This window comes from Corythoichthys intestinalis, chromosome 18, assembly GCF_030265065.1.
Source record: "Corythoichthys intestinalis isolate RoL2023-P3 chromosome 18, ASM3026506v1, whole genome shotgun sequence".
Taxonomy (NCBI): domain Eukaryota; kingdom Metazoa; phylum Chordata; class Actinopteri; order Syngnathiformes; family Syngnathidae; genus Corythoichthys; species Corythoichthys intestinalis.
The window spans coordinates 15,609,245-15,623,943 of record NC_080412.1 but is presented as its reverse complement, the minus strand read 5'-3'; the positions used below and the strand labels follow the sequence as shown (position 1 = coordinate 15,623,943).

At 39.3% G+C, this 14,699-nt stretch overlaps 2 protein-coding genes across 5 annotated transcripts in view; one reads left to right on the top strand and one right to left on the bottom strand.

The window, feature by feature from the left end:
• The window catches only part of dhx33 (DEAH (Asp-Glu-Ala-His) box polypeptide 33), a 67,862-nt gene that overhangs the window by 18,638 nt on the left and 34,525 nt on the right, over nucleotides 1-14,699 (bottom strand). For 3 of the 4 annotated variants that reach the window (XM_057821583.1, XM_057821587.1, XM_057821585.1), the window contains 2 exons: nucleotides 3,791-4,043; nucleotides 1,913-2,073 (listed from right to left, as the gene is read on the bottom strand). In XM_057821583.1, coding sequence (XP_057677566.1) covers nucleotides 1,913-2,073; nucleotides 3,791-4,001 — 372 coding nt within the window. In that variant the 5' untranslated portion in view covers nucleotides 4,002-4,043. Of the gene's footprint in view, nucleotides 1-1,912; nucleotides 2,074-3,790; nucleotides 4,044-5,852; nucleotides 6,313-14,699 lie in introns of those variants that run through there. The other variant, XM_057821586.1, reaches the window with a different exon arrangement.
• On the top strand, nucleotides 11,668-13,089 carry LOC130906841 (E3 ubiquitin-protein ligase TRIM35-like). The gene has a single exon (XM_057821507.1). It carries the CDS (start codon nucleotides 11,668-11,670, stop codon nucleotides 13,087-13,089), a length of 1,422 nt encoding a protein of 473 aa, XP_057677490.1.

Here is a 14,699-nt window from a genome sequence, read left to right as displayed (position 1 = left end):
CAGTGTGCAAATGCAGCCGTTTGTAGTATATCTCCTGCCTATTTCATTGCATCCTGGCGAGGTAGCAAGGCTATGTTGTTTTGGCCGCAAACTCCCAGCGCTCACGCATCATGGTAATACACGTGACCCTTTTTGTTCCATCCCCGATTAAAAAATGTGACATGTGATGTCACTCCCATGACTACAGTATTCTTCATTCTACACACATCATGGGGCAATAACAAAATAGTAACGCACAGGCATCAAGGAAAGTAATTTTACTCAGATTACTGATTTAGAAAAATGAACGCGTTAGATTGTTCTTTACTGAAAGAAAGTAATCAGATTAGTTACGCATTACGATACCGCGTTATTGACAACACTGCTTTTATATTACCGTTAAATACACAAGCTTGACGCTACCTTAACGGGAGCTATTTTTTCACCGGACGCTCCGGCAGTGTTCAACGCAAGCTGCAACGAACGGCAGTAACTTTGTCATACCACAAAATATGAAAACGAAAACCATTACTCACTAAATTCAATATGCTGGCAAATGCATTCATCTAAAAACAATTGGGAGTGATACTTTACCTCCTCCAGCGAATGTGAATTTGTGCTTAGTACAAGATCATCTGTCGCAATTAGCGATCTTTGACGCTCTCTCTCTTTTTTTTTTTTTCCTCCCCGCATACAAACTTGTTTCTCTCTCAGCGGCTGTGATTAACCTCAATGAAGTTGCTGTCCTAGCTAAGCCTTGCCTATTATTCGTCTTTGTAAGTTTTTAGTAACTTTGTGTATTGAATTTGAAAGGAAAATGTGTGTTTTGTTTTTGACGAACTTTTTCATGAAGCTAAACTGTTGAAGCTACTCACATGTGGAAAAATACGAGTGTACAACGTTTTAAATGTATTCATTTGGTATATTTCAGTTACCACGATTTGAGAGATCAATAAATTGAAGAATTTACGCCTTGCGTTTGGAGTGCTTGTTTTTGGGTTTGCTGGAATAGCGTCACTGACACACGCAGCATCAAACAGGGGAAGGGGTAAGCGCTGCCGCGCCAAGCTAATTCTGGCTGCATTTTCGACACATGAAAAATAACGAATACGTACTACTGTATGACGGAAAATTTTAGTGGTTTTGTAACCGCGACGTTTTCATAGCATGGTAATCCGTGAAGGTAACTGGCACATGCCTACAAACGACCCCCCCCCCCCCCCCCTTAAAATTTTTTCTCCTCGGATCTACACGATTCACGTAGGTCATCCTTTTTGACTTCAAAACGGCGAATTTCGCCGAAAGGTGAGAGATTTTCATGCCTGTAGATGCTATAAGTCAGAGCTAGCAACGTTCGTGACCGGCGACCAACTTAAAGCACGGGACTTCCCTGGCAGGCTCTACTGCAGTGAATGTTAAGGCGAGTGATTTACTCCACTCTTAACTCAGCGAAACCTTGACGGGTTTTCAAACGGTTTGGATTAAAAGTGGTAAGATGGCTATGATTCAGGTTGGTTGTTGAAGAAAAAACATATTATTTTTAAAAGTGGATTTAGCATCTCTGACATTTATGAAAAACCAAGGAGTATAAAAAAGAGCAATTTATAGATATTTCAAAGTACACGCTCCATTGACTTAATGTAGGCACCGACACTAAATGGCCGACAAGTGAACAGCTGATTACCTCACGCTGCACATTTTGCATCTATTTGTATATATAAGTGATATTTACGGTTGTAATTTTAAGCACTAGAGGAAATGTAGGGTCTTTTATGCATAACAACTTTGCAAGTTATGTTTTTATTCTTAACATGAATCATGTTGGAATGCTTGAATTTCTTGCATCAGTTTTTGTTACATTTTGTGATTTTCATATTCAACTTTAATTGAATAGCGTGGGAAAGGACAAAAAATGAATGTGATGGGGCCATACCAACTTGCCAAGCTGCGTCCTCTTCTCCTCTGCAACCCTCCCTGCAAGTGAGATTGCAGCTACTCGGCGAGGCTGAGTTATGGCAACTAGGCCCTGCCGTCCAATCCCAGCTTCATAAAGATACTGAGGTATCTGGGTGGTCTTCCCTGAGCCGGTCTCCCCTGACAACAAAATTGATCTTGTCAAAAAAATATTTAAAAAATGTCATACCATCTCAAACAGACATATGCCTGGTAGTTGTTCAGAAAGATATAATTTTTTAATTTAATTTGTTCATTCAACCCTCCCAGTCAAAATGATTCGGACGTCTAGGGCCGTCAAAGAGTGTATAACTGTTATTACTTGTTTTAATTTACATTATGTTAAATTATAAATGTAATCAATCAATATATTATGTACATATACATATATATATTTGGCGGAAAACACAGATAAGACTAGACACAGACAAAAAAACTGCTGTATTCTAAGCCAAAACAACTGTTGAGTTTGATACAACAATATGTCTATATCAGTGGTCTCAAACCGGTCCTCAAAGGGCCGCAGGGGGTACTGGATTTCATTCCAACCAAACGAGACAAATATCTTTTCACCAATCTGGTTTCTTACAAGTGTAATCAGTTGATTGCAATCAGGTGCTGCTTATGTTAGTAGAAACCTCATTGGTTGAACTGTTTGTGCTGGATCTGTTGGAACAAAAACCAGGACCCACTGCGGCCCTTTGTGGAGTCGGTTTGAGACCGCTGGTCTATATGCTGCCATAGCAGATTCATGGCGCAATAAGCCCCCGAACTATTTTTAATTTGTCGTTTTACCCTGAAAACCCTCGTTTACAGATGTCACGCAACCGCTTTTGTTTCGACCTAGCCATAAAAAGAAGTAATTGTATTTATTATTCGAAATGTCTGTCATTTTTAGCTTAGAATCATTAATTGATGTCTAATATTTAGTTGAAAAAAAAAAAACTTTAAAAAATTATTCACTCGCACATTTTTAACTTTTAAACAAATTACGTCACAATGAAAATATTAGCGTCTAAAAAATTCACAGATATATACCTCATAAGTATCGCTTAATTGTATTTTTTTCGTTACTGTCGCATTTTCGCCAATATTTTAGATGATAAATAATCCATCCAAACAAAGAAAATTTGAAAAAAGAAACTTTTAAAGGGTAAATATATGAAAATGAAAATCTCGACCACTCCTTTATGTCTGAGATTTCTGCATCGCGACCCTTGTTATATGCCCATGTTTCACCCATAAAATCCCCCCAAAATCCAGCTTTGGCCATTCACAGCTGTGTCTTGACACTCGATGATACATGCTACATGGAGTTTTTGGATCGAAACAAGGTAAGTACATGATAATATCTCGTTAAAATGAATAGTCTTTAATTCTGCTCTCGCGTGCTCTCACCTCTAGTTAGGGTTTTGCTGTTTAAATGTTTTTTTTTTTTAATGCCCTCCTCTTCAAATTTTTTCTTCCCCCAGAAAATTGTCGTTTTAAGCTTTCCAATGATGTATCACATCATACAAATGACATTTTTGATCTTGTAACTACACTTGTAAATATTATAATACATACATGACCCAAAATGTGATGTCCACGTTTGCTGACGCCAGGTCTTTATGAGGTCGTTTGTTATTTTAATTACCAAAAAGTAGTCCATTGTCCTATAAGGGTTAACGCTAAAAGCATTTAGCATTTTCTAATAACTGTGTAGTTGGAGCAGCAAGTTAGGCAAATGTACTTACACTCTTTACTATTATTTAATTTATCGTTTTATAATGTTATACGTTCGATATGCAAAGCACATTTGTGTGTTTTTTTAATACCATGTTGAATAGATTACAGATACTTGAATGTGATACTTTACCGATGAGAATAGCATTGTGAAGCTGTCTCAGTTGACTCAAGAGCTGAGTTCTCGCTTGGTAAATGGGAAGCTGTTTCCTTTGGACATCAATTGGTGTGGTCGCTTTTGCCTTCCCAGGCAGCAGCATGCCAGGTTTCTGCTTGTCGAGGCGGAAAAAAACAGACCCCGGCTTGAATTTTTTAGCCGGAGGATGGTCGGGGTCGAAGGGCATGATCCAGAAGACAAGATTTCCTGAGAGCACTCGTTGTCGTGTCTATAAAAATCGATTCAATGTCAGAAAAATGAGAGAGACCATAAATGCCAACAAGGCAGTACTGTACAACCAGGAGCCAATGCGGTTGTTTTGCTGACGTGAATAAAAATGGCCGAGGTAAAAGCGCGGCGCACGGGTTTGACGTCATTAAACGTACTGCCATTCACTTCAGTTTTAGCCCAATTTTCGAGAGAAGACTCTTGGAGATGCAATTTTCTGACTACTCTCTTGCTCTATCGATGTTTAAACCTTCTTTTTCGACAATTTACACCTATCCGCCTTCATTATTAGTACACTAGCAACCTTTCTAGGCTCCTACGGTTGACAGTTACGATTAAACAGCGATGGATGAATAGATGAATATTATTACGGTATTACTTGCTGTTAACCGGAATGCAACTGCCAGGTGCATCCCCTTCCAACATTAGAACTGGGGTAAAAATCGTGCAAAATACAGCAATGTTCAATTTTGTTTGACAGTTATATGAATTTTTTTTAAATTCATACCTGTGCTGCATTAAACTTCTCAAAGGTATACAACAGAGTAGGTTTATTACTGGCAAAAATAATAATAATAATAACAACAAAGTTAAAATTGCTCATAATGGCACTCAAGTTGATGGCTGCTTTGTTTGATACTTCACTATATCAATTGGGATTAAGAGTATAGATTTTAGTGATTAAAATATATTTTTTCTATAGGTTATGCTCGGAAATTAGTACAAAGCGGATTCAGTTGAAGTTGGGAAATTGTGTAAAATATAAATAAAAACAAAATACAATGATTTGAAAATCCTTTTCAACCTAAATTCAATTGAATACACTACAATGACAACATTTTTAATGCTCAAACTCAAACTTTATTTTTCAAATAACAATTAACTTAGAATTTCATGGCTGCAACACGTGCAGTAGAAGTTGGGAAAGGGCATGTTTACCTCTTCGTTACATCACCTTTCCTTTTAATAACACTCAAAAAACGTTTTGAAAGAGAGGACACCTAGTCTCTTAGCTTCTCATGTGGAATTCTTTCCCATTCTTGCTTGATGAACCGCTTCAGTTGTTCAACAGTCCGGGGTTTTCTCTGTTGTATTTTACACTTCATAATGCGCCACACATTTTCAGTGGGAGACAGGTCTGGACTGCAAGCGGGCCAGGGGAGAACCTGGACTCTTTTACTTCAAAGCCACGCTGTTGTAACACATGCTGAATGTGGCTTGGCATTATCTTGTTGAAATAAGCAAATAAGCAAAAAGACGTCGCTTGGATGGCAGCATATTTTGCTCCAAAATCTGTATGTACTTTTCAGCATTTATGTTGCCTTCACAGAAATGTAAGTCACCCATGCCATGGAAACTAATGCACCCCCATACCAACACAGATGCTGGCTTTTGAACTTTGCATTGATAACAGTCCGGATGGTTCGCTTCCTCTTTGGTCCGGAGGACACGACTTCCAGTGTTTCCAAAAACAATTTGAAAAGTGGACTCATCAGACCACAAAACACTTTTTCATTGTGCATCAGTCCATTTTACATGTGCTCGGGCCCAGAGAACCCGGCAGCATTTTTGGATGTTGTTCATAAACGGCTTTTGCTTTGCATGGTAGAGTTTTAACCAGTGTTGTTAATAACGGCGTTACAATATAACGGCGTTACTAACGGCGTTATTTTTTTCAGCAATGAGTAATCTAATTAATTACTTTTCTCATCTTGGCAACGCCGTTACCGTTACTGAGGCGGGAAAGGCGTGCGTTACTATGCGTTACTAAGTTGGTTGAATAAAAAAAGTCAGAGAGAAACGGACTCACGGGGACGAGAGCAGAGCAGCAGTGGGGAAGACGCCGTTGCAACCGCGATGCTAGGTGGCTCCAATAATACCTGACGCCTACGCCCACATGACACGGTAGATATCATATTATAGAACTAGATGCAAAAACTGACACAGCTGCATTGCCAACATGTTTTAAGGACTACATGCGTTAGTAAACAGCCGCCATCTTAAAGCAGTAGACCTCTCATTAAGGCCCTGATGTAGAGATCCTTCCTAGCGAACCTAAGTTTTTTTTTTTTTTTGTTAAATCTAAAATGCTTCTAAATCGGCAAAATCTTAACTTAAATCTATCTTTAAATGATGAAACAGTTTTAAAACTTACACATGTTTAAAGTAGACAGAAGGGAACTAATGCAATAACGGAAGCAATTTTAACAACTTTAACGGTTGATTCACAACTTTAAATGACTTCCACACATAGCAAAGGTTACTAGCTAGTTATCGCAATACCCTTGTGTCTAGTTAAGTGGAGGGTAAAGAATTGGGCCAGAGCCAATTGTCCCCCAAATCCTTTAAACTTCACATTGTGTGACCTGTTTTGTTTGTTTGTGTTTGTTGTTGTTTTTTTTTTTTTTTGAGAAAAAAAAAATTATCACTAGTTACTTTGCCAAGTAACTAATTACTCTTACATTCAGGTAACTGAGTTACTAACGCAATTACTTTTTGGGAGAAGTAATTTGTAACTGTAATTAATTACTATTTTAAAGTAAAATTAACAACACTGCATATACTGTATATAGATATAACTAGATGCAAAATGACAGACACGGCACTAGATGCGTTAGTAAACAGCCGCCATCTTAAAGCAGTAGAACTTTTATTATGGCTCTGTTGTAGAGAACCTTCCTAACGAACCGAAGTAACTTTTTATCTAAAATACTTCTAAATCGGCAAAATCTGGACTTGAATCTATCTTTAAATGATGAAATAGTTTTAAAACTTTCATTTGTCAAAAGTAGAGAGAAGGGAACTAATGCAATAATGGGAGCAATTTTAACAACTTTTAACAGTTGATTCAGGGTGAAGGGTAAATTAGGGTAAAGAATTGGGCTCGGGCCAATTGTACCAAAAACCTTCACAAAAAAACTTAGCATTAACACATAGTGTGGCCTATGTTTTTTTTTTTTTTTTTTTTTTTTGAGGAAAAAAAAAAGTAATTATCACCAATTACTTTGCCAAGTAACTAATTACTCTTACATTCAGGTAATTGAGTTACTAACGCAATTACTTTTTGGGAGAAGTAATTTGTAACTATAATTAATAACTTTTTTTCAGTAAGATTAACAACACTGGTTTTAACCCGCACTTACTGATGTAGTGATGAACTGTATTTACTGACAGTGGCTTTTTGAAGTTTTCCTGAGCCCATTTAGTGATATCCTTTACACACTCATATCGGTTTTTAAGGCAGTGCCGTCTGAGGGATTGAAGGTCACGGTCATTCAGTCTTGGTTTCCGGCCGTGGCGCTTACGTGCATTGATTTCACCAGATTCTCTGAACCTTTTGATGATATTATGGACCGGAGATGTTAAAATCCCTAAATTCCTTGCAATTTTGCTTTGAGAAATGTTGTTCTTAAACTGTTCAACTATTTTCTCACGCAGTTGTGGACAAAGTGGTGAACCTCGCCCCATCCTTGCTTGTGAATGACTGAGCATGTTTGGGGAGGCTATTTTTATGGTACCCACTTGTTCCCAATTAGCCTAGTCACATGTGGGATGTTCCAAATAGGTGTTTGATGAGCTTTTCTCAGCTTTCTCAGTATTTTTTGCCACCTTTCCCAACTTCTACTGGACGTGTTGCAGCCATGAAATTCTAAGTTAATTATTATTTGGCAAAAAACAATTAAGTTTATCAGTTTAAACATTAAATATGTTGTCTTTGTAGTGTATTCAATTGAATATGGGTTGAGAAGGATTCTCAAATCGTTGTATTTTGTTTTTATTTACATTTTACACAATTTCCCAACTTCGACGGAATCCGGTTTGTACTAGTACCATACACTTTAAAGCATCTCAAGTTATTATTATGACCTTCTCGTGCTAAAGTTAATGTTTGGGATTAAAGCAGCATTCGTAGCTTGAGTCAGGCTTGTCTGGAATCGCTCAGTAAATAACCTTCTCTTGTTTTTAGTGGAAATACTTTCCTGTCTGGCTGTGACTCAATTGCATTTGTCTCCCCCTGACTACTATGTTTCTTGTCATCTTTCTATAATCACTTGATATTCAAACCATTAACTTGAGTAACAGCTGCACTTATACTTGGTATGGCCTCAGTGGTATGGCCTCAGTGTCATTCTTTTCTTCTATTTTTTTAATTGTAGGAATGGTATCCTGAGACTGTCTAATGCTGGACCACACAAACCTAAACTCAAACAATTACAGGGTGACTTAACAGAAAATTGTTAGCAAGCGTGCATGAGATTAGTCATACTATGTTTTGTTGATAAATTCTCTTTAGTTATTCTCAGTTTGATTGGGCGACCATTAAACAAAAAAAATCAGGACTCATTAATATAGATTGTCACAATAGTAGAGTGTAAAACCCTCACATATTAGCGTGGGCCTCGATAAAAGTATACACACAAACACACACACATTATATATATATATATATATATATATATATATACACTCACCGGCCACTTTATTAGGTACACCATGCTAGTAACGGGTTGGACCCCTTTTGCCTTCAGAACTGCCTCAATTCTTCGTGGCATGGATTCAACAAGGTGCTAGAAGCATTCCTCAAAGAGTTTGGTCCATATTGACATGATGGCATCACACAGTTGGTGCAGATTTGTCGGCTGCACATCCATGATGCGAATCTCCCGTTCCACCACATCCCAAAGGTGCTCTATTGGATTGAGATCTGGTGACTGTGGAGGCCATTTGAGTAAAGTGAACTAATTGCCATGTTCAAGAAACCAGTTTGAGATGATTCCAGCTTTATGACATGGCGCAGTATCCTGCTGAAAGTAGCCATCAGAAGTTGGGGACATTGTGGTCATAAAGGGATGGACATGGTCAGCAACAATACTCAGGTAGGCTGTGGCATTCCAACGATGCTCAATTGGTACCAAGGGGCCCAAAGAGTGCCAAGAAAATGTTCCCCGCACCATTACACCACCAGCCTGAACCGTTGATACAAGGCAGGATGGTTTCATGTTGTTGACGCCAAATTCTGACCCTACCATCCGAATGCCGCAGCAGAAATAAAGACTCATCAGACCAGGCAACGTTTTTCCAATCTTCTATTGCCCAATTTCAATGAGCTTGTGCAAATTGTGGCCTCAGTTTCCTGTTCTTAGCTGAAAGGAGTGGCACCCGGCGTGGTCTTCTGCTGCTGTAGCCCATCTGCCTCAAAGTTCGACGTACTGTGCGTTCAGAGATGCTCTTCTGCCTACCTTGGTTGTAACGGGTGGTTATTTGAGTCACTGTTGCCTTTCTATCAGCTCGAACCAGTCTGGCCATTCTCCTCTGACCTCTGGCATCAACAAGGCATTTCCGCCCACAGAACTGCCGCTCACTGGATATTTTTTCTTTTTCAGAACATTCTCTGTAAACCCTAGAGATGGTTTTGAGTGAAAATCCCAGTAGATCAACAGTTTCTGAAATACTCAGACCAGCCCTTCTGGCACCAACAACCATGCCACGTTCAAAGTCACTCAAATCACCTTTCTTCCCATTACGGATGCTCGGTTTGAACTGTAGGAGATTGTCTTAAACCATGTCTACATGCCTAAATGCACTGAGTTGCCGCCATGTGATTGGCTGATTAGAAATTAAGTGTTAAGGAGCAGTTAGACAGGTGTACCTAATAAAGTGGCCGGTGAGTATATACATACATACACACACACACACACACACACACACACACACACACACACATATATATATATATATATATATATATATATTTGGTGTTTTGGAGTGACACTGATGGTTTGGTAAACTTGTTAGCATGTTCTTTGTGCTATAGTTATCTGAATAACTCTTAATTTTAGCTATGTTACGTTAACATACCGGCCTCGTTCGTTGTTCATGCATTATGTAACATTATCATACTGTACACTTTTTCAGCATGTTGTTCTCCATTGTATTTTTATTTTAAATTGCCTTTCAAGATGACATATCTGTTCTATGTGTTGGATTTTATCAAGTAAATTTCCCCCAAAATGCGACTTATAGTCCGGTGCGACTTACATATTTTTCCCCCTTCATTGGGCATTTTATTGCTGGTGCGATTTGTACTCAGGTGCGACTTATAGTCCGAAAAATACGGTAAATATATTTTTTTAATCTGAGCTATCGGAGCAGTTACTATAGAGATACATACATAATCTACCAACTCCAATCTAGTATGTCAATTATTTATGACAGCAATCTAACAAAGTCCCAAAGAAATGATTTTTTTTCTTCTATTTTTGAACATGTATGATCCTAAAATTGTCAGTTCAAACTAATAGGACAGATTTAGTGTATTTTGGTGAAAATTGTTGCTATGGTTGAATATTTCCAAAATTCTACAATGCCACATCAAACCTTATTTAGCCAAAAAAAAATATATATATATATATATATATATATATATATATTCTGCCACACACTCCAAGTAATTACTGTACAATCCTTCACTCATACCAAAAAGCAGTGTTTCACAGTACAGTGATTAGTTATTGTCAAACAGGAGCTCGCCAGGTGGATTCAATAGTAAGACTCAGAAGACAGTAATTACAGTTCAACAACGTTTGCTGAAGAATATCAGCCTTGAGGTAGCCAGGGGTGAGTTGCTCAAAACCTCCAAGGAGTTGGCTGAACCCGTAGCTGGCCACTCCATACTATTCGAACCACACGACACACAACACAACAGCGCTCAGACAATGGGAAATGGTTCAATAACCTTTACAAGGTCAATACACAGGAGTCCAAACTCAACAGAAAAACCTAAGGGTCAAGCTAAAAATAGTTTCACACCCAAAAAAATTATATTAACCCTTTCTAGGGCACTCACTGGCTGCCACTGAAGGTGCTAAGTGTCCAGTCCCTTTTGAATGAACATTCGCCCCTTCCAGACAAGCTTCTAGCGTCGTCAATGGAAGCCATGACTGCCCAGTAAATGGGGAAGGCATCCTTTTAATGAACAGTCACAGACCTCAACAGTAGAGAAGCTTGCAGGTAATGCAAAGCAATACAACTCTCTGTGCATTAAGATAATAAATGTAGAGCACCTCACTGAAGGTGGTACCGCAATTTCTGGTCTGTCAGAATGCTACCATAACAAATGATGATAGCCCATGAAAAGGCATAGTGTCTGTAAATAGTGACATAAGGCTAAGCAAACAGGAAATGTGTATTAGTCTTGACTCTGTGGCATTTACTGTATCTCTGCCTTACATGCATGCAGGAAGAGGGTGTCACAAGAGGATGTTGCAGAGACAATAAAGTACGATTGCTCAGAGATTGGCTCATTTGGACCATCATTAGCTCCAGAGGTCAAAGAGTCGTGGCCCCTGACTTAATGTGTTACAATAAGTGTGATTATACAAGATTGGCTGTGTTGTTGAGCTGTTACTGCCTCCATTTCATGTTGCACTGTTCAATATCTCAATTCTACAAAGATACTAAATCCATAAAAGTTGCTCTTAATAGGTCCAAATCAAGCACCAGCAAGGAGGAAGTGCACTTTTGAACTTCGGACAGTAAACTCGTGACGGTGGCAGAAGAACTGCAGCTGTCCTGAGAGTAAACATAAAAAGCTTGTATACTAATACAGTGTCTTCACAAGGACCATGGCCGGAAGAGTGGAGGACCATCTTCAGTGTCCAACCTGTTTGGACGTCTTCAAAGATCCTGTCATGTTGTCGTGCAGTCATATTATCTGCCGTGCGTGTCTGCAACAGTGGAAGGACAAAGGAGAGAAATCGTGTCCTGTCTGTAGGACAGGGGTTACGTCACCTGATCCACCATTGAACTTGGCACTGAGGAACGTCTGTGAAAAACTTTCAAGAGTGTCAGTCAAGTCGAAGGATCTTTGCAGCTTGCATGAGGAGAAACTCAAACTCTTCTGTTTGGACCACCAGGAGCTCGTGTGCTGTATCTGCAGAGATGCAAAAATCCATGCTGGCCACAAGTATTGTCCTGTCGATGAAGCTTTGCAAGATCTCAGAGAGGCACTCCATGACGGCCTAAATAAAGCAAAGAGAAGACTAAAAGAGTATCATTATTGTAGAGAGAACTGCAAGGAACAATCAGTGTACATCAAGGTCCAGAGGGAGAAGGTTGAAAGCAAGATTAAGATGGATTTTGAGGAGCTTCGTGACTTCCTGCAGGTTGAGGAGGTGGCCAGGTTGTCTGCCGTCAGGGAAGAAGAGAAAAAGAAGAGTCAGACAATGAAGGAGAAGATTGCGGCTCTCAGCAGAAAAATGGCAGCTCTCTCAGACGTGATCAGAAGCACAGAGGAGCAGCTGATGTCTGACCACCTTTCCTTCTTAAAGAACTTCCAGACTGCTATGAGCAGTATCCATAAGCTCCCGGTCAAACCCATGCTGAGCCGAGGAGCTTTGCTGGATGAAGCCAAACACCTGGGCAACCTCAAGTACTGTGTGTGGGAACAAATGAAGGAGATAGTGTCCTACAGTCCCGTCATTCTGGACCAAAACACGGCGCATCAAAATCCCAGTCTCTCTGAAGATCTCACCAGCGTGATTTGGAAAGGAGGAAACGAGCGACGTCCAAACAACCCGGAGAGGTTCAAGTGGAACACTGTGCTCGGTTCTGCTCTAGACCCGGGAAGGCATGAGTGGGAAGTTGAGGTGGGATACAATATAGACTGGGAAGCAGGGGTGGTGTCAGGCAACCGTAGTTTGCCTGGTAGAATGCACTGTTGGCGCATTGGATTTCTTGATGGTGAATATAGAAGTTTTAGTGACCCATTTGGTTCATGGAATCCACCCGTGAAACTGCAGAGGATCCGATTTCACGTGGACATGACCAAAAGATCACTTTCATGCTCTGAATCTCTTACAAACACAGAATTATGCGAAATGAACTCTTCCGATTGGCCGGATTTGTCCAGTAACATAAAAATGTATCCTTACTTTTTGACAATGGATGAAAATGTTTTGAGAATCATCCCACGTCCTCCTTCTTATGACTGCAGTGAGTTAGTGATGCTGTCGGAGAGATTTTGCTTACAAAATTCAGAAATGTGACAATTTCATACCTGTCAAATTGTATGGTTTCGGCGTAATTTGTACAAGTGAGCTCTGATTTTTAAATGTGTACGCCGTACGTTCAAAATCTGTACGTTTTGCGTGCATTATGTTTTTTTCTCCGTTCAGATTTTGTCACCGTTTCGGAAACGAGACAATGTGCATTACTATGCATTACTATGTTGGTTGAATGATGTGAGAAAAGTAAGAGACACGGAGAGAGAAGAGTGGGAGTGGGAAAGAGGGAGTTGTGACGCCGTTGCAAACATGATGCTAGGCTAGGTGCCTCTAATAATACCTGACTGTAGCCGATAGCCTACAAACTACGCCCACATGATGCTACACATCAAGTCACAAGTAGACAGAAGGGAACTAATGCAAAAACGGGAGCAATTTTAACAACTTAAACGGTTGATTCACAACATTAAATGACTTCCAAACATAACGAAGGTTACTATGTTTTTTTTTTTTTTTTTTTTTTTTTTTTTAATGAAAAGAAAAAAAAACATGCGTCAGAGGTCATAGGTGTTCCAACAGGACAATGACCCAAAAAATTCCTCAAATAGCAACAAGAAATGGTTGGAGACAAAGCAATGGAGAATTCTCTGCTGGCCATTGATGAGTCTGGATCTAAATCCCATTGAACAACAATGGAGAGATCTCAAAATTGCTGTTGCAAGATGGCACCCTTCAAATCTGAGAGACCTGAAACAGTTCGCAAAAATAGAGTGGTTCAAAATTCCATCTGAAAGGTGCACGAAACTTGTTGATGGTTATAGGAAACGATTGCTTCCTGTTATTTCTTCTAAAGGATGCGCAACCAATTATTGAGGTGAGGGTGCCAACAATTTTGCCCTGCACATTTTTGCATTCTGTGTAAAGTTGTGTACATTTAGGCTTTTCTCTTCAGCTTTTATGTGTTTCCCAATGCAAATCCCAAAAATAAACACATTCATACTGAAAATATTTGTAATAGCGTACCGCACGAATGCTATTTTTAGACTCAGATGTCGCCATCGGAAGTGGGTCATTATAAACACGCCCTCGCATACAATCCATGTTATTTCTGCTTGTTTTCTCTGGTAATCTTTCAAAAAAGAACATGCTGATCAAACACTGCTGCTATGGAACTTGTACAAACGACTCTAGAAATGACGACATATGAAGGATGTTTTCTTCATACATTTCCCGAAACCAAAAACTCGGGAGGAAAAAAAGTGAAGAATTGATCAACTTGCGCAGACATCCAAAAGACCAGTTTAATGCCAGCAAGGTGAAGCCATTCACATTTTATATGCAGTAAACATTTTGTTGGCGGCCATGGTCCTACAGAGGACAAAGAGGTAAGTCATTTTGATATTTTCACTTTTCAGCTTGACGTTTTGCCGTGCTGCTTCTGTCTGACAATGAATGACCTGAAAAAAATTATAATGGTATCTGACTGCCACTGTTACCTTTTCTGTTGTAAAAAAAAACAACTTTAGTAAGGGTGAGGTAAATAAATTATAGAATTAAGATTTGGTATTAATGAAAACATTAAAATTGTTTATTGGCTGTCACTGAGTAGCATTTGCGATCGCTACGCAAAAATAACAATGTAAGTTGCCCCC